Source organism: Thalia democratica, chromosome 2, assembly GCF_965202585.1.
Source record: "Thalia democratica chromosome 2, ktThaDemo2.hap1.1, whole genome shotgun sequence".
NCBI classification, from domain to species: Eukaryota; Metazoa; Chordata; class Thaliacea; order Salpida; family Salpidae; genus Thalia; species Thalia democratica.
In genome coordinates, this window is record NC_139166.1 from 39457466 (window position 1) to 39484841 (window position 27376).

Below are 27376 nucleotides of genomic sequence, written 5' to 3' on the forward strand. Positions count from 1 at the left end.
TGATGTATTTTTTGCTCTTTTACGAAATACATATTTTGGTTGTGAAGACAGGGTTGCTGTCTTTCTTTTTTTTAACAATAACTCTTTTTTAATTTTTTTCTATTTCGTACATTTCTTGGCTATATAAAACTATATAAATAAATAAATATATATATATAAATATATATTAAGGTTATTATTCAAACTTGAACACCTTCTACTGAACCCACTTGAATGGCTTTTAAATAATTTATTGGAAAAGTACGATTTTTAAAATACTGGTACATATGTTTCATAAGACTAGACGCCTTAATCATCAGCCAGTTTAACATAAAATAAAATGCACTTTGCTAAACATAGATGCAAAAGTTATGCACTAAAACAAAAACAGTATGACGTAATATTGTGCATTACAAAAATCGATCTACCATCTAACCAATCAAACAACTAAAATTAACAAAAAAAACAGTTAAGTGACAATAAAATACTTTAAAATTTATTGTATTTTAAGAGGAGCGTTTTCATATGTCGACCAGACGATATGAATTCACTCCTCTTATTTAAACAACCTTCCTTTTTTAAAGCATACATAACGGCTGTTGATTCTTTTAAGCATAGCGTAAAAACAGGGTTATTACCATCTGCTTGCGGCCTAAAACGCGAAAACATTGATTTTAAATTAACTTGGGTGGTGATAAAAAGAACGCAGCCAATAGCAAATGCCATAAGGTTATACTACAGCGGTGCATTACATTAATTGCGTGATTTTTGAGTCTAAATTCTTATGAAGTTAATGAAGTTATAATTTTTTTCCTTATGGAGTTTTTCATCAACTTCGGTGCGCACTTTCGTTTGCGCACTGAATCAGTATACTGGGTAATTTTCTTAACTTTTCACTAATTGGTATTCAAAATTTCGTTTAACTTTTTGAATACTAGATTAAAATAGTTCAAAAAAGACAAATAAAGCAGAAAAAATAAAAAACAAAAGGATAAAGATATTACTTTTTCTTTTTTACTTCTTTTTTTTTTTTTGGGTGGCACGCATGCGCCAGTGTCCCTCCCCACGCTACGTCCCTGATCGATATGTACAAAATTATTAATAACTTTAATTTTGTTTATCTTAAAGAATAAATCACTATCTGAAATAAGCTACAACAACTTCTTAATATATACTATTTTTTAAATTTAAAGTGTAAATGTTATCGTTATACTCTTATTACCAGCAGTACTTAAATTAGTACTTTAAATGTTATACCAAAATAAAGCTTTTCGCGAAGCAGAAAGTTTCGTTCAATATTTGAAGTGAACAGTAAAAAAATTACTAAATTTAAATAATTATTGCAACTTTTAAAGGCAATAAAAAAACCAACATGAGCTAATTAAAAAAGCCTCAAAAAGTCTTACAGGAAATCTGCATACAATATATCAAAGTATGTACAAAAATAATTTGAGCTTAAAAATATTTTTTGAAAGTCTGGTTTTGTTATTAAACCTAATTCTTTTAACTATAAACCAGCTTCAATAATACTATAAAGGTAACTAAATCTTTAAAAACTGTCCTTAACTATAAAAAAATAACAATTAAGTATTTACTGACCAAATTTTTTAATGATTCTTTGTGCACAGTTTTTTCAGATACTTTAAATATTTTTACTTTGTTTCTAAATGACTAAAAGAAAAACTCTAATAATTACTTCACAATTTATGTTTACAACATGATACTAAAAAAGCGTTAGTTTTGGTAAAACTAGCCGCAAAGCGGAAAACTTCTACTAATAATTAATGTCAAAACCGTAATTACTAACAAAATTTAAATAGTGTTATAACATAAGTTAAGTATATATTGTCGAAAAATTACAAACTGCATAAACTCAGACTCATTAGAAGTCTAAAAAAAACTTGTCTGAACTTTAAACAAAAAAAGTTCAAACCATCCGGAGATTTAAAATTTTTATACTAATCTTAGTGTGTAACAGCCCTGTTAAATTGTATAACATAAGTTAACAAACACGGTTAAAATGTTTGGTTCTAGGAACTTGTGCACGAAAAACCTTTCGGTTATCGAGTCGCACACCACGGATACCTTTTAACGTCTTGTCCGGAACAAATAAGTAAAAGCTTTTGCAAAACATTGAAAACGAATCAATTAAATTTTCTTCAAATTCTTAGATATAAATTTACTAGTTATCTACCGGATCCACTATTTAAGATCCAGCCGGATCCGGATCCGGCTCTTTTTTCTAATTTAAGATCCGGCTAGAACAAGGTACCGGATAATTTAAATTAAGATGCGGTTCCGGATATATTTTTTAGTTTAAGATCTGGCCGGATCCAGTTCCAGATCCTTTTTTTAATTTTTGTGTAGTTACAATAGTGAACAAATTTATAAAATTTTATTATTATAATAGCATGAATTAGTAAAATTGTTTAATAGAAATATTTTGTTAAAAAAAACACTATATTATTGTCTAAATATTGTATTTTAACACTAGGAAAAAGAACGTTGTAAAAATAAATCTACCTATATGAAATCTCATTTTTAATGTTAAATTTCAAGCTACTTACACGACTAAATTTTAATTTCGTACTTTGTATGACGTAAAAAAATTAATTAAATTTAACAATGCTTTACATTATAACTTTATTTATAAAAGTTCGAACTAAAAGATGAACAGTAACTTATTTAGCAATTGTTTATGTTTACTTATATATATAAAAGTAAGTAATTTAGTAAATAACATTTGCTCATATCTACGCCATTAAGCTACAAATTAACCTTATCTTGTTTTTTCAAGTCGCTTTGAAGATATAAAAGTTTTTGGAAGCAATCGATTCGCTTTTGTTATTACAAGTTACCAGCTTCTAAAATTAACCTTTCAAAATAAGCAGAAGATGATGGTGCCAAAAGATACCTTCTTGCAAACCTGGCAAGATGTTTTTTTTTTGAGTATCACTAAGACAAGAATTCAGCTTCTTTAAGTTCTTCAACAAATTTTTTTTTCAGCCAAAAAAATAAATTCTGTCTCAATCTCTTGATCAACTGAATCTTGTTGCTCAATTTCGTTAGTACTTTACATTTGACAGCAATGCGTTGTTTTTACTACACTGCTGCGCTGCTATGTAAAAAGGTTCGAGCATTTCATTAAGAAGGCTAAGAAGTTTCCACTTATCAGCTATAAGAATATTTTTGTGTTTAAATTTGTTGTTAGCCACTTAGTTCAGGACGGTTATTTTTAATTTTTATAGTCTTTTCAGCATAAGGTAAGGTGAGTTCCACCTTGTTTCAACATCTTACACAAGTAGCAAGGTTTTTTGCATCGACACTGATGCACCTAAAGTGACCTAAATTTTTTTAGCTTCCCACACGCTGTAGAAGAATGGTTAAAGTTTCCAACAGTTTGACGAGCCTTGGCTATTATACTTTTATGTTATTTTCTGAAAACAGTGAATCTTAAATTATCAGTTGAAGATGATCCTAAGAGCAACATACCAGCCTTCATTTTAATGCATTGTCGCGCAAGAAATTTTGTTGAACAATTGCTGCCTCCAAAAGTTATAGCAATCAAATATCTAATGAGCTGTATTTGTAGAGTTTTTACATCACTTAATACAATTAAATGAGAATAAAATAGTTAGCTTAAAATTGTAAAGACTTTAAAAAACTTAAATACATCAAAATTTAAGTATATGTTTTATGTTAACAAAAGAAAATGTTTTAAGTTTATAAATAGAACTAAATTATAGTGTCAGTGGAAGAATCTAATCTGCAAGAAACTTAAAATTAAGAAATCACTATATTTTCTCTTATGAATGAATGTACATGTATGTTTTAAAAAAATAATTGAATTGTTTAAACTTTCACTTGACTTTGTTGTTTTGCTTGACTATTTTTAAGTTTTGCTGTTTTGCTTAAGTATTAAGAATGTTTTGCTTGACAAAATTTGTATACATAAATAATAATTCAAAAGTATAAATTTAAGCGTTTGTTAACAAAAGATCCTAGCGAAACAAGTTCACTGGAATATATAATAATAACAAATTATACAGTACTGTTTATTGAACGACAAAAAAATACGCTCAAAAGGTTTGGTCCAAGGACCTGGTGTACAAAAAATCTTTCGGTTATCGAGTTATACACCAGAACAGTTTAACGTCATGTCCAGGACAGTTAATCCTTTTATCTATTATTAACCATCAACCTATAAAAGTTTAGAGCAGTTATTTTTATTTTTAATTGACACATGTATATACCTACTTTAGCTTCTATTCTTTCATTATAGTATTTATTTTTTTACAGCTCCGTTGAAGTGTGTTAATCCGTTAACACACAAAAACATGTGTTAGTGTAATTATTGCATACTATATTAATTTATATGTAAAATAAAGTGATATTAAAGTATCTCGATCTTTAAAGGGTATAAATAGGTATAGCAACTTAATTTAGTTATAAAATAAACAACAAAATCTATGTACAATTTATTGCCTTCACAAACAAACGATTCAAAATGGTGCGCGACGCTTGAGTTTTCTACACATTAATCTTATACGAACTTCAATATCGATAAAGGTGGAAAAGACGATATTTATGAACGTAGAAATCCTATCAAATAGTTCCATATCGTACCACAGCTTACGTCTTCGACCACGAAGTCTCACGTAAGCTGTTTTATATCGTTCTATGGTTAAGCTCTGCGGCCGCGCAGTCCCAAGCCAACTATTTTGTATCGTACTGCCATTCACGTCTCCGGCCTCGAAGTCTCACGTGAAAAGCTGCAACTACTTCCACGAAGGAAGAGTCGCCCCGTTGAAGCGGCCTAGGTCCGCTCCGTAGGGTAGTTGAGGTATAATAACCTGTTTGTAGATGTGCTTCATCGTTTATATACATTTTTACTCTTTCTTTTGCAGGTGGCTTGACATGTTGACAATTGCAGGTGTCTTGGCATGTTGGAAGCTGCAAGTGTTTCGGCATGTTGGAATATGCATGTTGGAATCTGCAGGTGTCTCGGGACGGTTTATAAATAGCCAGCTTACATACTCACCTGGCTTCGCACACGGCAATTAATGTATACAAAATTGTATTTATTTTGCCTTTGTCAATCAAAAAATATCGAGTAGAATTTAAAATATAAGTTAAAGAACTGTTGTTATTATTCATTTGAAACTTGTCTTTTAAAAAGAACTTTTAATTAAAAAAGTTTTAAAATTTATTCTAATTCATGCATCGATACTTGGACAGTTGAAGTGAAATAAGTATAATTTCACATAAATGTCCAACATAATAAAGAAAGGATACTGTATAATTTGTTATTATTATTATTATTATGTATTAAATATTCATAACACAATAATATAAGTATATAAAACTGAAAGAAACTGATCGTGGAAAACAAAGTCTTTCAAAGCTAACTAGATCCGGGAAAATCTCAACTAGGATCCGGCCGGATACGGTTTCGGATTTCATTTTTAATTAGGAAACAGCCGAGTCCGGATCAATGCAAAAAATGGCCGGTTTCAGATCTTGGATCCGGTAGATCACTAAAAAGTTACTAATTTTTTTTTTATTCTGTATTGGGTTAACAAAAAAAATAGCTTGATAACCGGCTATTCTGTAAAATACTTCGTTTACAATGAAAATATTCTATAGTTTCAATATGCTAGACTAGCTTTAGTTGTGTTGTTTTTAAAAGCAAAAATGTTTGCTTTTTAATTATGTCTTAACTAAAGTAATTTACACTTACATAAGTTTTATAAAATGTAGAAAACGCTTATTTTAAATTAATAAGCATCGAAAATAACAAAGAATATGTTAAACTGTTTAAATAGTTAGTATTAGAGTTTATTGAATTTTAAAACGTTTTATATAAATAAAACTAAAAATTTATTTATTTTCAATATCAAGCTAATTTTTTTCAGTTTAAATATAGTAAGGACATCGACATGGTAAACGTTAAACCAAGACAAAAGTGCATAGCGTACGTAAAAATGATACCTAACAGTTTTAAGACAAATCTTACCCGTTTGACATAAGATATAGCTTAAATATTGTTGTTTTTGATAAAGATACGAATTTTTTTAATATATTTTTGAAAATTTTAGATAAACACTTTTGTTGTATTTGCATTGACCATATTAAGATCATTTTTGTTCATTTAATAAATACATCAAAGTTGTTAAATTCTACTAGTTTTTTTTCTGATTTGGCTTGTACCTTATAGATGTGTCCCTACCAGACTTGGTAAAAAGCAGTGTAATAAGTGTTATAGAATCCCCGGCAGTAGGAATTAAACTAATTTAAACAATAATCAAATCCTACAAACGGTGATTTTTTAACACTAGTATCACTGCTTTAACCAAGTCTGGTACCTACTCTACATCTGCTGCTGCGACCTTGGAGTTTCGTGGGATTAAATATTTTCAGCGGAGTAAGTCATGTAAAAAAGCAGCACGAAAAAAGCTTACTAGCTTTTACAAATATTAAACAAATGACATTTAAAGTTTCATTGTTATATGTATTTTAAAAGTCTTTTTTTCTTATTAGTTTTATTTTGTACAGTTTTATCTTAGCTATAAATTCCTTATAACAGTTATTTTATTCTTGTTTTCTAAGATATGAATGGTCAACATTTAAATATTCAATTAGTTTTTGAGGTAAGAAGCAAGCTAAACATGCAAAAAAAAAATTTTTCCCTAGAATCTTTATGAAATCTATTTTTAATATTTAATTTAATGAACTATAACCTCCTTGCGTGCAAGTGTTTTTTTTATTTTTTATTTAAACAAAATGGACCAACAAAAATGAATTTAATAGCTCATATTTTTTTTTTAATCTGCCATACAACATAGAAGTTATTCGTCTTATAATGTATTTACTTATTCATTTTCTAGTTTTCTTTTCAATATTTTTGTTATAAAAGTCGGTACTAACTTTGAAATGATTAATGTTTAATACGTATAAAAAAAAAAACATTTGAAAATTTATGATTTTTTTTTAAGGAGTATTCTTTAAAAATTTTGTATTGCTTGTATTGTCAGCTGTTAAATTGTGTTAAAGTTATGATGCTATCAGACTCTCTTTTCAAAAAGATGTTGCTTTAATACACATAACTAAGTGAACATATTCGGATGTGGTAGAAAAAATAATGAATTAAAGTAAATATTAGTTTTAAAAAATATAAATAAATAATTTGTTCCCGGAATTGTCTAAATTTTTTTAGATAACAAATATAACAATTATTTTATTAATATATTTCCATGCTTCTAATGACAAGTTTCAATCAGCTTTTAGTTGTATTCAACTTTAATTCTATGTCAACCTTAGTTTAGTTTACGTTTAAATGTAGTTTTACACAAATAAGTAATTGATTTTTAAACAGGTTAGAATAATTATAATAGAATTTTAGCTTAATTCTAATTTTGTTTATCAGTGTATTTATATTAACTATTTTTAAATTAGTTACAACTTAAATTTAAAAAAGTTAACAGTACAAAACTATCACTCATACAAAACGAAGGCTGAGGCAAAAAAAGGCATCGGTGAAAAGTTGACACCGTGCAAACATAACGCTTTGTGCAATAGTGCAGTCATAAAAATGATGTTTCTTAGAAAATTGACACATATGCAAAAATGACACTCGGTGCACATTTGATCCGGTTGGGAATTGATTGGATGGGAATAGGTTCGGGTTGCAACTGATCGGTTGGGATTTGATTCTGGTTACGATTGATTTGGGCAAGAATTGTGCGTTTGTTGGAACTGAGCGTGATTTGTACTTAATGTATTGTTTTAATGAGAAAAAATTATAAACAAATGTTAAATATATTCTTATAAAAACATTAAAACAATTTATTTTAAGTAATTGTAAGCTTGCAATTGAAAACAAAGTGAACACATTATAAAATACAATTTATACCCCCCCAGTTAAATATCGATTTAAGAAAATTTACAAACTATATTAGATCGATTTTGTAAAAAGCTAAGGACTTAATTTGTTTGTAACATTTTTTTAATATAGTTATTTATCTTAACTAAAAAATATTGCTTGATTTACTGAAGTGTAAAGAAGTTATTCAAATAATTGTGTTATTCTTTAATAAAATTTGTCACACGAAAAAAAACTTGACGCTAATACTAACTTTTATTTTTGAGAGACACCGGATTCACCCTACTATAAATCTAAAATACAAGCTTTTCAAAAGTAAAATTGTTCAGTTAAAGTTTATTAAGCAAATTAGTTTCAGTTTCAAGCTACTTTAATATACATTTGCTATTTAAATACTGTCATAGCATTACTTTTCATAAACTAACAGTGATAACTTACTGTATATTGAACTTAGTTTTAAACTTAATTTTTTGAATTATAATTATAAGTAGCAAAAGAATTTGAATAAGTTTAAAATAATTATTTTCTTATAGCAAAGTTTATAAATTTGATATAAATAAAAACAAGTTATACAGAAATCTTCCTTTATTGTACCAACATATGTTTCTGTGTGTTAACTAATCAACATACTTCAACTGGGTTATTAATGGAAAGAAATACATTAATAACCCAGTTGAAGTGTGTTGATTAGTTAACACACAGAAACATATGTTGGTACAATAAAGGAAGATTACTGTATAATTTGTTTTTATTTATATTCGGGTGAACTTGTATTCACTAGGATCTTTTGTTAGCAAACGATTAAATATATATTTCGAACAGTTAAATTTGATATAATGACAAAAAGACAAAATATTGATTGTTATATTTTAAGACTCTATTTTTTTATTACACAGCTTTTTTTTTAATGTACAAAATCACAAACTCAGTACCTTCAGGTTACCTAAAGTTTTTTTTTCAATTTCTTTCAGGTTTCAAATAAATAAGTTTTTTGGTCTATTTTTAATATAAAGCTAAACTTAGAGTAGAAAAAAACTGTCTTGTATAGTATAACAACATTGAAAAACAACTGTAAAGCTATGTTAAATATGTTTTTTAATGAAAATATATCTAATTAATACGAAAATTCTTTGACTTTAGGATAGATGTTTGTGGTCGAAATTTCGTTACTTAACATGTAAAAAGTTTAAGGTTTTTCAGATTTTTAAATGATTTTTGTTCGAAATTTTAAGTTTTTTCAAATTTTCTCCAATTCCAGGTTTTTTATATTGCTTAAATTGTCAAATTCAAGGTTTTTACAGGATTCAAGGCTTTTTGGAAAGCCTGATTTTGTTTATACTTTAACTGTTTATCGTACAGTTTAAAAATATTTGTTGACTATAAAAAAGTCATTGTTTAAATTTATGACAAGTTGTTGTTACCTAGTCTGATCAAAATAAAAAAACACATAAATTAATTTGAGCATTTACAACATCTTTAAATTCCACTAATTTATTAACACATTATTAAGAATAAGTGTGTACTAAAAAAAAATCCCTCTACTTATGAATTAACACTTAATCTAAATACCAAAAATCCTAACTAAATTTAAAAATTATTCTAAAAATTATTGTAGTTATCAATACCATATATGAAAAACATTAATTAATATTTATAAACAATTATACTATAAAAAATAATAGATTTTTGCCTACAACGCATTTCAAAATACATTAAGCAACAATAATAGGTTTAGAATAAAAGCATTGTTTATTTTTTTAATATAATTTAGTACATATATATTAAATGAAAAAGGCCAAAAATCAAAAAAAACGGTTGACATACAAAAAGGACGATTTAAAAACTTATCGATTATAATATTATTACTTACTTAGATTTTTAAACCTCAAAGTTAAAGATTTTAATACATTTGTTTTTTATTTTTTACTATTACAAATTCAAACAACTTTATAAAATTTTTGGGTAGGTAAAACTATTCACTAACTCGAAAAGAACATTAAACAGTTAAAATGACTGTTGCTCGAAAAACTATACCTATATTTAAGTACATTTTGGACACTTTTATAACAATGGTAATAATTATTTCTGATTATTTTACTTTCTAAAATAAGTATACCACAATTAAAAAATGTATGTTTATTTAAAAGTAATAACTTAAAAATATGTACTGTAAACATCTGGATAAAACCATAAACTTTTTTTTATAAACACACAATTTTTATAAACTTGATAATATAAGGTAAAATTGTAGGAAACTTAAAGCAAAGTAAAAATATTTAACTCCAAGAGACTACTACAAAAACTTTTAGTTTATAATAAGAAAACTATTCAATTTTGTGTTACGCAATAAATCAAACGTAATATGGCGGTTTATTCACTTGTATACTTCTTTGTCCTAACGCCGACTTTATATCTTCAGTTGTTAAAGTGGCTCTAAAAAAATTTTAATAAATTTTATAAAAATTTTATATCTAAAAAACTTTTAAGTCATAAGCTGTGCATAGGTTTAATAAATGAATTTAAATTTATCAAGTATGAGAAAAAACAAATTATTTTTTTCTTAATATTTTTTCAGGGTGGCCAAAGGTTTTCATAACTTCCAGGATTCTAAAAATAGAAGTTTATTAGTCTACTTTAAGTATAAAAATTGACTTTAAGGTAAAAGTACTTTCTTATTATGGTATAAAATATTGATAAGATATTGTAATGCAGTTTTAAATGTGTTCTAAAATGGAAAAAACTCAAAATCATACAATAAAAATTTACTTAAATTTTATTAAATTTAGATTTTTTTTATATTGTATAAGTACTAAAAAGATACTGCAATGCTATTCTATACTTATTAAAAAATCTAAATAATAGAGAAAAAATAATTTATATGATAGATTTTTCGTGTCTAGTCTGACTTTTGTTATTTTACATGTAAAAATTGTTTAAAATTCCAACGTTTCCAGGTTTTTTAGTGATTTTTGTTCAAAATTCCAGGTTTTTTTAAACCTAAATTGTCAAATTCCAGGTTTATACAGGATTCCAGGTTTTTTGGCACCCTGTATTGTGCTAAAATTAAATACAATAGAACTTCTTTACAATACCTTTTTTCGTTTATATGCTTCAATTTTTTCAAAAAAATACACACAAAAATATATTAAATATGGATACAAAAATAACTAAAAATAACTAAATAACTAAAAATAAAAAATATAAATTTAAGCGTTTGTTAACAAAAGATCCTAGCGAAACAAGTTCACTGGAATATATAATTTGTTATTATTATATACAAAAATAAACTGTTTAAACTGCCATCATCAAAAAAAACATATATTTTCACCTAAAAATAAGAAAAATTTAAGCTCTTACTTTTTATCTTTGTTTTTTGATGACCTTGAGTTTTGAGCAGAACCTTTTAGCTTGTTAAGTCTCCATACATCATCCAAAATATCAGACAAAAATTTTTGTCCAGCCAATGCAACCAATCTTGTACTAATATTTAAATTTTTGTTATTAATAAAGCATGTATATAACTAAGTACTAACATACTGGTAAAAGTAAAATAAATATATACTTTTTTAATTAAGCAATATTCAAATCAAAATTTTAAAAAATAATATTTATTTGCAAGGTTCCCACTAAAATCTAAAATTTATAGTGAAATTTATTAAAAATTAAAAAATTTCATACGTTACCACCATATTTTAAAGGTACATAAAGTAAAACATGTCATTAACCATTTATAAGCACAGTCTTAATAAGAAATTTACGAAAGTTCGAAGGTTTTAGAGCTCTAATTTTAGTTAAATAAGCAAACTTTTTATAAATTGTGTTTATATAAATAATGAAAAATTTATCCGCTACTTCGCGCTACGGAGTCACAGTTTGGTACTGGTGTACTCTGTAGCGGTTGAGTCATCTTATTTCTTTCCTTCTCATCCCTCAAGCTTACTATAAATTTAACGAAAGGGTTTGAGAATGGCTTTAGTTGCTTTCAGTTTTGATATTTCTGTATAAAACGTGATGTATTTCTCATTGATACTAGCGATGGCGACTGTTTTTCATCTGGACTTTTAAGTCAAAGTAGGTTGATTTTGTGTTATTTTTTTTAGTAGTATGTTGTATTTTTCGTACTTTAATACATTGTAAATACATTTTCATACGTTAGACTCGATTTCATTATACAAGTAGCTTAAGTTTTCTAACAACCTTACTTCTTCAATAAATAGTAGTTTAAGTAAGCTAACTGCTCGTAAACCTATTTCAATAAACAGCAGCTTAGGTTCAATCAGACTTATAATATATAAGAGTAATAGTTTAAGACTAATTCACATTTAATAAGTCGACTTTATAAATTAGCAAGTCTTCTAAACATTAGCTTAAGAAACTACCCAGGATATTGTTATAATAGCACGTTATATTCAGTAATCGCCAGGCCCGCGTATACAATTAAGTAACATTATCGTGTGATCAGTTCACTGGGATTGCAAAAATTTTGATTTAAAAAAAAATATTTTTTTTCTAGTTTTTCACAACTCGGCGTCCCTGTTTTGGATTTCAAATTTAAATCACCTAGCAAAAAAACGTAATTTATAGGGATTTTCAATATTTTTTCAATTAGTTTATAGGGATTATACAGAGTATTGCAAATTTCTAGGTATTTATAGAGAATTATAGAGATTTATAGGGAAGTGGGAACCCTGTGTTTGGCTAGAAAGACAATTATCGAACAGCTTAAAAAAAACATATCAAAAAAAATAATAAAAACCAATTACATAAATACATCTAAACTAACAAATTCATTCGAAAAGAGCTTTAAAAGTTAAAAAATTGGTAACTTGATGAAAATAAGAAACAATTCAATTTCTAGATGATTTTCTAGAAGGTTCTAAAGTATATTAAAATGTAAAGATTCAAGGCTTTTATAGGTTTATTAAAATGTTTTTAATAAGTAAAATTAACAAAAGCCTGTAGTTATAAAGCTACCTCAGTCTAAACGTTTTTCCAAAATATTTTTTGTGAGCAATAAACCGCAACCATTTTAAATATCTATAGTTTTCACAGACACATTAACAAATACCATTATTTTTTTAATTTAATTGTGTCTATTAGTCTAGATATTATTTAAACGAATATATAAATGTAAAGTTAAAGAAAATCAATGTTTTAGAAAACTAAAATATACATTAAGGGCATAGGGGGGTCTGACATTTTTTTACTAAAAATAACATTTGATTTCATATGAAAGCTTTAAGTACAAACTACAAGCCAGCTTTTATAGAATTAAAAAATATTATTCAACTTTTGAGATACTGTAATTTTTATAAAAGGTTTCCGATACAAACGTATTGACCGCAAATTTTTCGAGGTCAGTATTCTTGGTAGTTTAAAAAATCACTAAAAATCTATCTTCTCCTTCATTTTTTGAGCTAGAGACGTCAAACTTTCAGGAAACGTTTCTTTTATATTTTAATAGACTTTAAATGTTGGAATTTTAAAAATATTTAAATAATAATTTTAGATTAAAAAATCAAGAAAAATAGGTGATTTTTTTTTAATAAAAATTTTATTTTCAAAAGTTTCAAAATTCCTGCATTAAATCTTTTTAAAATTTAATATTACACTTTCTGTTATAATTTGAAGATTGCTTAAAAAATGAAGGAGGAGATGGATCTCATTGAAATGGTCTTTTTTCGCGTTTTTAGTTTGCGCCTTCCATCAAGAACCTATCAAGGTCACAGACTTTGATCTCTCATATCTAAAAAATTACTTTGAATTTTTTCAAGCGGTTAAAAATGTCTGATAGCTCAGATAAAACTCTATAAAATAAGATCAAATTGTAAAAATTTTAATTAAGCATTGACAAGCTCTTTTAACAAAGCTTGCCAAAAAAATAAGTATATTTGTTCCCCCTTTTATAAAATAGAGACCTCTAATAGTTTTTTCAACAATCAAACCTATATTATGGTAAAACTTTCTTTTAGAAAATATTATAGCGTACAATTTTTTCAAACAAAAACTCAGAAACCTAAAGTTTAAATTAAGTTATCTGTATGATGTTTATTTAAAAAGTTTCAAAACTTAAATATGACTTGGAAAAGCAAAGAGTAGAGATGGGCAGAGTACAGTCCACGGGGTAAAAATGGCAAGTCGTCAATGTTTACATATTTATGTTAAATCCGATGCGCGAAATGTATAACTGCTGCCTGCGAGCATGTAAATCTAGCCTACTAAACAAATTTTTGAAACTTATACTTGATATTCTGGGATTTGAATGAATAGCAAAAATAATAAAAAGGTATCAGGTAAAATTTTTGAGGATGAAAACTAAAGTAAAAATGTTCACATACAGTTACTATTTTTTATATAATAAATTAAATAATTGAGTAATACTGTGAATTATGCTCCGGCAGCCTAAAACTAAATTTTACCAGATCTGGTCCACCAACTAAAAAAGCTTGAAGAACCTTTTCCTATCTCAGGAAAAAACATAATCAAACTAAATTGCAGTTTCTTATAAAAGGGTTCATACCCAAAATTTTGAAACTTTTGACTGACATTACTCGATTTAGTTCGATAGAGACAAACATTTTCCCTAACCTTTAGTGGTCAGCGCCCAGTTGGGCATATAAAAAAGATGAAGCAATGTAATTTATTAATCAATTAAATAACTTTTTTGTACTACAAATTTAAACGAAAATTTGAGACATGATTCACTCAAAAACATTTTTATTAAGGGCATAAGGGGGTAAACACCCTTTTTTAGTTTTTGATCTTATTTTATATAGTTTTTACTAAGTTATAAGATGCTTTTTACAGATTTAAAAAATTCAAAATAATTTTTGAGATATAGCAGGTCAAAGTCGGAGGCAAAAATAGGATTCTTTTGTGAGGCGCAAACTAAAACAGCAAAAATAGATTATTTCACTAAAAATCTATATTCTCCTACGTTGTTTTTTGAGATAACTACCTCAAACTTTCAGGAAATGTTCCTTGATATATTTAGAAAATTCTGTCGGTAGGAACTTTAAAAAAAATTTAAAAAAAATAAAAAAAATAATAAAAAATAATAATAGACTTATAATTTATATCTTAAAAGAAAGCTTATAATTGTAGACATAAATCAGAGACTTTTTGACTGCTTTTGATGAATTATGACGCCATTATTATAAAAATATGCAAATTTTGTCTGTAAAATTGTACTTTTTTCTAATATAAAAGGCAAATTCTTCTGCTGTTTTTACTTTTTTTTTTTTTTTTTTTGAATGTAAAATGTGTGGAGTGAGCTAGCCAGAAAGATATTACTGATGTAATGCCATTTCAATTGCATGTTGATATAGATATTTAAATACATTTTAAATCACTTTCCGCTATTAGAAATCATGATTATTGAGAGCATCTGTCTAAGAGTAAAAAATCTAGACCTATATATCATAAAAACTGAATGTAAATTTATTAAAATTAGTCAAATTTTATTTTTTAATAGAAAGAGTTTTTATTTAAAACAATAACTATTTATCTGTATTAAGTTTTTTTTTTTTGCTCTAAGTATGTCATTGTTTTCACATTACTGTTAGTTTAAATTTATAAAGAGTTATACATTTAATTTAATTAGAACTTAGTTTGTTAGTTTGTTTAAATGTTTTTATTCTCTAATTTAAATGCTTAGTATCAAATCCTTTTTAGTTTTAAACTCATAGCAGTTTATCATTATTGTATTTACTTGTATAAATGCTATTTACAAGACTGAGCGATTAGCAAGGTATAAACTTTTATCTACAAATAATATAAAAGCTTATATCTTGCTAAGGGCTCTATTATAAACAAAGTAAAATTCCTTTTTATTAGATATTGAGTTGATATTAACTATTAATTAATTTTTGTTAATTGATAAAAATAAAAAAATAAAGCATATTCATAGTAGAAAAGTATTATGATAAATCTGATTTGATAGTATATGTGATTTACTCTTTTGTTAAAATAATATAATATTGTTTCTTGGGACATCTTTTTTTCTCTCGGAATTGCTCTAGATGCACTTATTTAAAGTAATCAATTACAATCACTAACAAGTTTCGTTTTACTTTATTTTTTGATACAACGTATCTTTCACCAAATGCTTTGGTCTAATGTAAATTGAAGGCTTTCGAATACGCAGAAACACAGTCTTGCACCTTTTTTGATTTAGGCGTACAACAAATGCATAAGATATTAATAGCAAAGTGCACCAAGCATTTGGTGAAAGATATGTTGTTCAGGGTTCGTGCTCGAAATTTTTTTCATTTAGCCTGACTGAGACCAATTTAGCCTGACATTTTTTCAAAGTAAAGAAAATTCCCTTTAGAAGTCATTTTAGGTATTTGGGGGGTCTTCATTAGAACTTTTATAGTCTCCGACTTCAACCAGCTTTATCTTAAAAATATTTTGAGCTTTAAAAATCTGCAAAAAGCAACTCATAGCTTAGTTACAAATCAATAAAATAATACGAAATTGTGAAAAAGCTGATTACCCCCCTATGCCCTTAACATAGCAAATTCTGTGATAATTTTTAAAATAAGTACTATATCTAATATATTTCTAGTGTAAAAATTTAATGTATATTATTAACACAATTCTTTAATTTAATTGAGCACTAAGTAAAAATATTATAACCATAAGATTTATATTAAAAAGAAGTGCATTGTCGTGTTTTATTAAATCTAAAATAAAACGCTTACACGAGTATTAAAATTCAAACAAACAGCAAAGTTGTTGAACTAAACTGTAATGTTTAAACTGTATTTTTCTAATGAATTTTCATAATTATGACGTTAATAATCTACTTAAAACAAATAATGAAAATTCTTAAATTTTTTTAGAGATTCTACAAAAGGTTTTAAGCATTTCTTTTTACAAATACTGACTGAGTTTGTCTTTAATAACTAAATCTTTATTTAAAATAAATTTACATCTCAATTTGATCTTAAAAAGATTTCTCTTTTTTTTTATCAAAAATATTCAAGCATGAATTGAGAAAAACTGTGATTCTCAAATTTTAAAATAAAAAAACTGATTTAGCCTGACGTTTTTCAACTTTTTTCAAAAAAACTGATTTAGCCTGACGCGCACGAACCCTGGTTGTTTCAAAAACCAAATTGAAACTTGTTAGTAATTCAGAATTGCCACTCGTTTTTCAAAATTTTTTTTTAGGTTTTCCAAATTTCTTCCAGGTTTTTAAAAGTACACATTTTTGGGTCTATTTTTAGTTTTAAGTTAATTTTTGTATAAGAAACTGTATTATATAGTATAAAAACATTGAAAAGATACTGTAAATTTACTTTAATGTGTTTTTTAACAAAAAAAGTTTTTGATGATGACAAAAAAATCTTATTTATATGATAGATTTTTTGTGTCAAATCGGAATTTTACTACTGAAAATGTTAAAATTATTAAAAATTCCAGGTTTTTTCAGGTTTTTTAATCAAAATTCCAGGTTTTTCCAGGTTTTTATCAAAAAAATCTCAAATTCCAGGTTTTTCCAGGTTATTTTTACCTAAATTGTCAAATTCCAGGTTTTTCCAGGTCTTGTAAAGTGGCAACCCTGGTAACTGAATTGATTACTGTAAATAAGTGCATCTAGAACAATTCCGAGAGAAAAAAAAGGTATCCCAAGAATAAATATTATACTATTTTAACAAAAGAGTAAATCACATCTACTACCAAATCAGATTTCTTATAATACTTTTCTACTATGAATATGCATTAATTTAATTTTATTTTTATCAATTAACAATAATTAATTAATAGTTAATATCAACTCAGTACCTAATAAGAAGGAATTTTATTAAGTGCAGAATAATATAGCTCTTATCAAGGTATAAGCTTTTATATATTATAAAGATAAAAGTTTATACCTTGCTAAGTGCTCAGTCTTGTAGATAGCATTTATACAATTAAACACAGTAACGATAAACTGCTATAAGTTTAAAACTAAAAAGGATTTGACACTATGCATTTAAATTAGAGAATAAAAATATTTAAACAAACTAACAAACTAAGTTCTAATTAAATTAAATGTATAACTCTTTATAAATTTAAACTAACAGTAATGTGAAAACAATGACATACTTAGAGCAAAAAAAAAAACTTAATACAGATAAATAGTTATTGTTTTAAATAAAAACTCTTTCTATTAAAAAATAAAATTTGACTAATTTTAATAAATTTACATTCAGTTTTTATGATATATAGGTCTAGATTTTTTACTCTTAGACAGATGCTCTCAATAATCATGATTTCTAATAGCGGAAAGTGATTTAAAATGTATTTAATATCTATATCAACATGCAATTGAAATGGCATTACATCAGTAATATCTTTCTGGCTAGCTCACTCCACACATTTTACATTCAAAATCAAAAAAAAAAAAAGTAAAAACAGCAGAAGAATTTGCCTTTTATATTAGAAAAAAGTACAATTTTACAGACAAAATTTGCATATTTTTATAATAATGACGTCATAATTCATCAAAAGCAGTCGAAAAGTCTCTGATTTATGCCTACAATTATAAGCTTTCATTTAAGATATAAATTATAAGTCTAGGACATGTATAAGTGATTTTTATTACTGTTTAAGTCAAGAAATTAAAAAAATATGCGACATTTGGGGTTGAAATTAGTTTTTTGGGCAGCAACTTTTTTTTTGCAAAATTTTATTTAAATTTTATTAAATTCTTCTTAATGAATCCAAAACACATCCAAATTATATCCCCTCATGAGAATTTCACAATATGACCAAAAAAATATGCTGTCCCTACCACTAGCTAGAGACCTTAAACTTTTAGGAAACGTTCCTTTTTATAGTTCAAGAAACTTTAATGTTGTGATTTTGAAAATATCAAAAAATGAAAATTTGGTTTTTTTAAATTAAAAAATTTCTGCATTAATTTTCTTCTTTTTTTAATAATAGACTTTCTGAGAAAACTTTGACAAAGATTGATTAAAAAATAAAGGAGAAAATAGATTTTTAATGAAATAGTCTTTTGTCGCCTTTTTTGTTTGCACCTTCCTTTATGAACCTATTGAGGTCACTAACTTTGATGACTTATATTTCAAAAATAACTTTGAATTCAATAGGTTCTTAGTGGAAGGCACAAACAAAAAATGCAATAAAAAGAGTACTTCATTGAATATCTATCTTTTCCTTCATTCTTTAATCAATCTTTGTCAAAATTTTCACAGAAAGTCTTTTATTAAATTTAAAAAATATATAATGCAGGAACTTTTTTAATTTTGAAAAATAAAACTTGTATCAAAATAAAAAAGACCTATTTTTTAATATTTTTTATCTAAAATTTTCATTTTTTGATATTTTCAAAATCACAACATTTAAGTCTCTTATACTGTAAAAGGAACGTTTCCTAAAAGTTTAAGGTCTTTAGCTCAAAATATGAAGAAAATAACAATTTCTTAATGATTTTTTTACGGGCATAGGGGGGTTAAAACACCCTTTTTTTTTTTTTTAATCTTATTTTATAAAGTTTTTACAAAGCTCAGGATGCTTTTTCAAGATTTAAAAAATTCAAAATAATTTTTGAGATAAAGCCCGTCAAAGTCAGAGGCAACAATAGCTTCCTTATGGGAGGCTAACTAAAACGGTAAAAAAAAACTATTTCACTAAAAATCTATCTTCTTTTACCTTTTTTGAGATAACTACCTCAAATTTTCAGGAAATGTTCCTTAGTATATTTAGAAAATTCTGTTTGAAAGAATTTTTAAAAAGTTTAAAAATAAAAAATTTATTTAAAAAATAAACAAAAAACAGTTTTTTTTTTAGTTTTTTTGTTATATTTTTTTTTTTTTTTTAAATTCTGTTTGGACAGAATTTTTAAATATTGCAAGGTACATTTCCTGAAAATTTGAGGTAGTTATCTCAAAAAACGTAGGAGGAGAATGATTTTTAGTGATTTCTAGTTATTTGCAGTTTTAGTTTACGCCTCCCATAAGGATTCTATTGTTGCCTCCGACTTTGACCGGCTATATCTCAAAAATTATTTTGAATTTTTAAATTCTGTAAAAAGCATCTTGTAGCTTAGTAAAAACTATATAAAATAAGATCAAAAACCAAAAAAAGGTGTATTTACCCCCTCCCCCTATGCCCTTAATTTCTGAGTTATTGACCCTAAAAATTTTTGGTCCATACAATTGTATCCAAAACTTTTTAATAAAACTACAATAATTCAAAAGTTAAATAAGATTTTTTGATTCTATAAAAGATGGCTTGTAGTTTGTACCTGAATCATTCATATAAGAGCCAATGTTATTTTGAGTCTTTTTTTCTTATTGTTTAATATCTTTGTTATATACAGATAATAATCATGAAACAAAAAACCATAGAGTTTAGTTAAGTATGCATTTAATCTTTAATTAAGCATTAAAAGAGTAGTTGCAATTAAGTAGGAATTACAAAGATATGTTTGTTTAATTATTTTGTTAAATCATTGTGGAAATAAGGTAAACAAAACAGAAAGACTCATTTAAAACAGGATAAAATTATTTGTAAATTTAAGCATAAGATGATAAAAGGTAATAAATAAACTGAGTTAATTGTTGTTAAGCATAACTTTTTGCCATTACAGAGTCATTACAAAGAAAAATCATTAAACTTTAAAACAAAACTCACTATTTTATGTCCCTATTTCAACTTGTCCTATTTCTTACTTACTTTACTGTGATATTGCTATTGTTATTTTATTGATTTAGTGTTTTTCTAATATTTGTTAGTTTTTATGCTATACGCCTAATTCAATTTAATTTAATTTTGTCGTAATACATACTATTGTTTTTCATTACTAATTAATACTAATTATAAATCTATCTTGTATATAAAATGATTTAGACCAGGGACCTGCAGGTCAAAAAAGGAACGTTTTTTATGCGCTTTAAAAAACATATTTAAAAACAGTTTTTTTAAACAAAAAAAAAATAGGCAATAGATTATCCTTTAAAGATAACAGTAAAATTTTATTTTTGTGTTTTCAAGAATATTAATATTATATCAAATATATTAAACTAGTTGAATAAAAATTTTAATGTGGCCTGTGCCAGTTTGCCGACCCCTGGATTTAGACTATGGTTTCCTAAAGTAGGCCATAAGGTGCAAGAAGCCAAAGAGGGGGCCATGACTAGTAAAAGGGCTATAAGGTTATATATTGAAACTTACACTAGATATTATGAAATTAATGATGAAGAGCAAAAAAAAAAGGTTTATTTGTACTTAAGGGTAGTTATATAAGAAATCTTATTGTAGGGGGTCATTGCAATTCTAATTTCTTCAAAAGGACCCTTTATGAAAAAAGTTCATGAAATTTTTTTTTAGATCATTGTTTATATATTTGTACCAAATAAACTTTACTAAACACCAATATGGTGAAAGGCTTTTTTATTAAGTGTTTTGTAAATAGTTTGAGGCAAGAGAGTTTTTAGATAGTCTACCGTAAACCCCTTTCTTAAAGCATAGTAAAATATAATAGACTTAAAACATTTAACTTTTTGTTAACTTAACATATATTCTTGTTTTTAATGCATAATAGAATTAAATATTTTTTTAACTTACATTCTTACATCATCAGACCTCATACCTTTCGAGCTCATTATCTCTTCTAGGACTTTGTCTGATATCTAAAAAATTGGTTTCCTTATTTTACTGACTTATTTAATAGTTAAAATAACACAGGTTTACCACTATTTGAGTCAAAAAAAAAACTGCCCTGTGTATTTTTTTTTAAATCCTTAAAAAAAGTTTGCCTCTGGGGCAAACTCTGTATACCTCCTGTTTATTTTTCTTCTTAATAATTAATAGGAAGGTGTGTATGCTTCTGCATTATAATTCACTTAACTTATGAGAAATATTGTTTTTAAGATTAGACAACACTAGTATATCATCTTTTTTTTACTGAAAACTAGTATTTATAAGTTATAACAAACAACTTTATCTATGATTTAAGGACATATAAAATAATATAATTTTACTAAACTACATAAGTAAATAAAATAATAAATTATACTATAACATTTTGATGCATTGGTAAACATTTAACTGCTTCTGTTTAATATAAACTCAAATATTGATATTATTAATTTCAGGTTTGAAACAAAAACTATAACATTATTTCTCTAATAGTAAAGAGCAAGCAGCAAGGCTAAAAAAAAATTACATAAGCATTTCAAAATCAATAAAAACCATATTCTTGAACAAAATTGTGTATATAAAATAACAAATAATCGGAACTCAATCAACTAAATCTCATTATATATTTTCTAAATTTGCCCTGAGATTTTTTTTTTAATTTAAAAACATTCCTGAAATTTTAATAAAAAATCAAACGCGCCATGAGTCATCTAGAGTTTAAAAAAAAAAAGGTAAAATTTTCTGATTTATCCTGAGTTACCCTGAGATTTTCTAGAATTCCAAAATACTTTAAGTCCATGAGTACCCTAAGTGTGTGGCAACCCGGATGTTTAATAAATTTTTAATTAAGAACATAGGGGATAAGAACTTTTGGTATACTATCATAATCCATCCGATCAAAATCAACCCTTTTTTTTATATTTTCTTAATTTATCAATTTATTTTATATATTTTCTGCATTTTTTTATTTATTTCTAATTAATTTTTCACTATCACTGTTACCTCTAACCCTTACCCTTGATTGGTAAGCGGTTCTCAAATTTGACTGGGTGGATTTTGAACGCGGGTAGATTTTGAATGTGTCCCAAACTTTTTACATGTAGATCTTACTTAAAGATCTTCAACTTAGCTAACAGTTGCTTTTTACCGTTTCTTATAACATAAACTATTTTTTGAGATATAAGGGGACCAATTTGGAGAGTTGAATAGGATTCTTAATGGTGGAGTGAAGCTACAAAAGCAAAAAAAAACTATTTCATTTAAAATCTATCTTCTACTACAGTTTTTAAGCAATCTTTCTTAAACTTTCTCAGTTTAATATTTACTCAAGAATAAACAATCCTGTTGTAAGAAATTCAAAAATGTTGCGTTAAATTTTTTTTCTTGATAAATATTGTTTTTTTTTTCTTACTTAGGTCATAATCTTTTTTTTTTTTCATAATTGATTCTATAGGATTTTTTTGTAAAATGCAAGGAACATTTCCTGAAATTGGAGGAGATAAAATTTTAGTGAATTTTTCAAAATTAAAAGAAAATTGGCCTTGTAAATTTTGATTCCATAGGGTTGGATTAGATCTTTTATACACAACTGGTTGTATCTCAAAAGTTAATTGAAAATTTTTGTTCTATAAAATATATCCTATACTATAGTGTGTACTCCAAGCTTTCAAATAAAATCCAAGTTATTTTTTGTAAAAAGCCTGAAACTTTCAAAAACCTAAAAGCTATCCTTGATTTTTTTAAACTAAACTGGCTAGAGTCATCCTAAGATTAAATAAGTTTTAGAATATCTAGAGTCTGTGGCAACCCTGCTCCCAAAAGGATAGTTTTAAATAAAGTTTTTTATCATCACACTATAAAGAGTAAATTTAGAGTATTTTTTGATGCAAGTAAGATATGTGAACTTTGAACATTATGAACTTTGAAACATATTACAAACACCATACTGTGTTGGGTTTTTCTTATTTTGTGATTGTTTGATTAATGAAAGAGTGAGATTGTGATATAATTATTGAAATTAACTGGATTAATTATTAATATTAGTTTTTATATATTTTATTATTTCATATTTATTTTAATTTTGAGTTATTTTACTGTAATAGACTTTTAATAATAAATTTTAAAATATTATTAAACAAAACAATGTTTCACTCACTTGAAGATGAGATCTATAGTTGTTTAAAATCATACAAATAGAAATATATAAATTGTTAATAAATTCTATTTGAATAATATTTTAAACAACTGAAGATCTTGTCTTCAAACGAGTGAAACATTGTTTTGTTTAATAAAATTTAAAATTTATTATTGATCAATCTCCTTTTATTTTATTTAAGTTGAGAACTTTAATTGCCACCTTTAAAGTATAAAGTACGTTTGACTTTTAATAATTTATTTTTTTATGTTTGAACTAAGCTTATATATGCTTACTACATTATGCTTGAGTGATTACACAACTAAAGTTTGATATATTTTAGAACAAATGTAAGAGTATGAGTACAAACTTTTTTCCAATGCACATAAACTACTACTAATTATTGTTTTTACAATAAAACCATATCAAAACAATGCTTATACTTTTTAATTGAGTAATTATATATTAAAAACTTTTAACAAGCTTTTTTTACCTTTAAATTTATTTTTATTTTCCTTTTTTTTTTTTTGTAAAATAGTATACCTTATTCCAATGCGCAGTGCATAGACTACTACTAATTATTATCTATTTGCAATGAAATACATATCAAAACAATACTTATGCTTTGTAGTTTAGTAATTAGATTTTTGCTTTTTTTTTAAGCATGGGCATGTACTTTCTTGTGGATTTGAACTTCACAATTTTACCAATTTTTGTGGTTTTTGGTGTTGATATTTTAACCTTGTGAGTATTTGCTAAATGACTTGTCACAAAAGGTTTTAGTATTTTTTTTTATAAATTATTTTGGTTGTTGCTTAATTTAATACAATTTTTCAAGGGACATGTAGAACTATAACATGATGTAACCTGATAGCATAAGGATCATAATTGTGGCTTTTAAATTTCTTTTTTGAGTTAAACGTTGCAAGATCAAAACTAATGGCTGACAGATATACAAAAAACTTAACTTCAAGAAACATTTGCTATTAGAGTGGGAAGAATAAAACTATGTTTTTGTGTACTTTCACAAATATAAAATACATAAAAATACTTGTAAACTAATAAATATTTAATTATTATAATATAAGAACTAATTAAAGTTCAAAGTCTTTGAGGTTTCTAGATAAAATAATCATCTTTTATTGAGATAGTAGCAAAGGATTAGTAAAAATTTTAAAAAGTTTAATACAATTCACAATTACAAATTAAAGTACTATTAAATATACTATATAATATATTAGAAATCTAATTTATTTAAGAGTTATGTTTTAAATCATTCTGATATCTATTTAGTTACTTTTTAAACACTTACAGAAGGTGTTTGTGTTTCAAGTTGTTGAAGCAATGTTAAAAGTTTGTTTTCATCAAATTTATCTACTTGTACACTACTTTCCATTTCTGTTGAAGGTACTGCATGGTTGTGTCCATTCATTATGAATTTTTTAAATGCTTCTTATACATATAAATGATGAACTTATATAATAGCTTATTTACAACTTAGAATTAGATAAATAAGGTTCTTTTCAAAGGAACTTATTATTAGATATAACATAACTACTAAGAACGAGCATAAAGTTAATTTTATAGGTAAATTTATAAATTTTTCAAAAAACATAAAACTTTAATGTCAATTATTTTTCTCATCTTAAAATCTATCTAAAATTTTTTATTTTTACTTTAGAGAACGCACCGTTGTCTTTAATTTAACGAAAAAAAAAAAACCTTTATTTTTGGAGGGACCCCATGAAATAATTCAAATAATTGAAATAATTCAAACCAATTTTTTTTTCTAAATTAAAGACAAAGGTGCGTTCTCTAAAACAAAAACAAAATTTTTAGATACCTTTTAAGATAAGGAAAATAATGGACATTAAAGTTTTATGTTTTTTGAAAAAATTATAAATCTGCCTGTAAAATTAACTTTATGCTCGTACTATTTATTTTATACTTTACCAGGTACAAATATTAGGAGAGTGTCAGAATTTTACGGCGTCAATATTGCACGGTGCGTCACTTTTTCACGGCGTCACTTTAGCACTAAAATAAAATAACTTTATTCCCACGTCAGGCGAGAAAAACTATAGTTAAAACACGCATGACTTGATTTTACAACCAGTAATTATTTCGGCCATCATCAACAAAGTTGAGATGTTTTACGCCATCGATAATTAACAATGAACTTTACTAACGCAACAAAACCTACCTTCTGAGTCCTAAAAAGGACGAAACCGGTCGTATGTTGTCTCGGATGCTGTTGTTGTTGGTTGTGCGGTGAAGTTAATTGTTTATTATCGATGGCATAAAACATCTCTACTTTGTTGATGATGGCTGAAATAAATACTGGTTGTAAAATTAAGTCATGCGTGTTTTAACAGTAGTTTTTCAATAATACAGAACTAAGCTGCTTTTGTAGTCAATTGGCTAGATAATAAAAATAAATAAAATGTGCGAAGCATAAAATTTTAATAGTAGTTTTTGCTAATAGTTTAACTACTTCTTTAATGTAGAATCTAAAATGTTTGGATGTTATTATTTGAATTTTTAGTCTCACAAAACAAGTTAATCAGAATAATACTCGTGTAATACTATCGCAAATAAAATAAAGCAACAGTTAAAAGAAAATTAAGAGTCTTGATGCAACAATTTCTGCTCATTGTACAGTCATATATATAAATACTCATAATTTTTTTGGTATTAGACATTTCACATGCAACATTGCTGCAGCAGGCTAGAATCAACATGTAGTTTCTGAATGTACTATATTTTTCAATGCTAAGTTTTTGTTAAACGTTCTTTATTTATTATAAATATTTTTCGATTTAAACTATATATTATGAATTATAAGTAGTTGAATACTTTTTAATTTATACAGTCTTTAATTTCGTTCTCTGATATAAAAACTTTGTTTTTAGGGTATGATATTATTTTTAACAATTTCTAAGGCAAAATGTATCCACTTATTGCTATACCTAGTTTATATAAAGCACCATCCAGTTATTAGTGAAGATAAAGTTTAATTTTAGTTTATAGTGTGGATGCAATCTATATTATAAACATGTTAGATTATAAATTTAAGTAGCCCACCTTTGTATAGTAAGTTAAATGCTCTTCATTATCAATTCCAGAAAATATAATTGTAAGTTTTAAAACTACAGTTAAAAGCTCCTAAATCTTTATTTTTTTGCTCATCGTCATCAACTCTGGAGTTTCTAGTGTAATTTACTCTGAGAGCTAATTTGAAAATATCAGATTTTGTAGTTTATCTTTAGTTGTTGGCTTTTATAAAAATTTTATTTTAAGTTTTTAAGTATTTATCTTTATATAATTTGTTCCGAATCTAATTTTTCTTTATCTTAGTGTTAGTTTCAAGTGCAAATCCTAAAAAGCTTGTCAACATCAAATACTGTTGCCAGGAAATGGCTCTTTACCCAAAGAAATGTCTTTGAAAAGTAAATAAAATTAATTTTAGAACATATTTTAGAATATACTAGTTATAACTTTTCAAATATATAGTATTTTGTTAATAAAAAAAATATTCTGTGGTTTCTTTTAGAAACCAAATGGTACTTATAATACTCATATACAATTTTTTTTATTTTTTACATTATCCTTGTTTAAAATTTCAGACGTATAAGAAAAGCTAATCACGTTCACTCTCCGATTGCTGACATTAGGATATTCTTTCTTTGTTATAATTTTTACAAAGTTAGTCCTATACTATTAAA

The 27376-nt window shown here is 25.8% G+C and overlaps 1 protein-coding gene across 1 annotated transcript; it reads right to left on the reverse strand.

Annotated features, from left to right (window-relative positions):
- Nucleotides 1-9637: 9637 nt before the first annotated feature.
- LOC145829795 (transcription initiation factor TFIID subunit 10-like) lies at nucleotides 9638-25113 on the reverse strand. Its single transcript, XM_082937662.1, has 4 exons — nucleotides 24964-25113; nucleotides 21443-21507; nucleotides 11219-11341; nucleotides 9638-10294 (listed from the first exon to the last, which is right to left on the reverse strand). The coding sequence occupies exons 1-4, from the start codon at nucleotides 25081-25083 to the stop codon at nucleotides 10213-10215; spliced, it is 390 nt and encodes a 129-aa protein (XP_082793788.1). The 5' UTR covers nucleotides 25084-25113; the 3' UTR covers nucleotides 9638-10212.
- Nucleotides 25114-27376: the final 2263 nt, after the last annotated feature.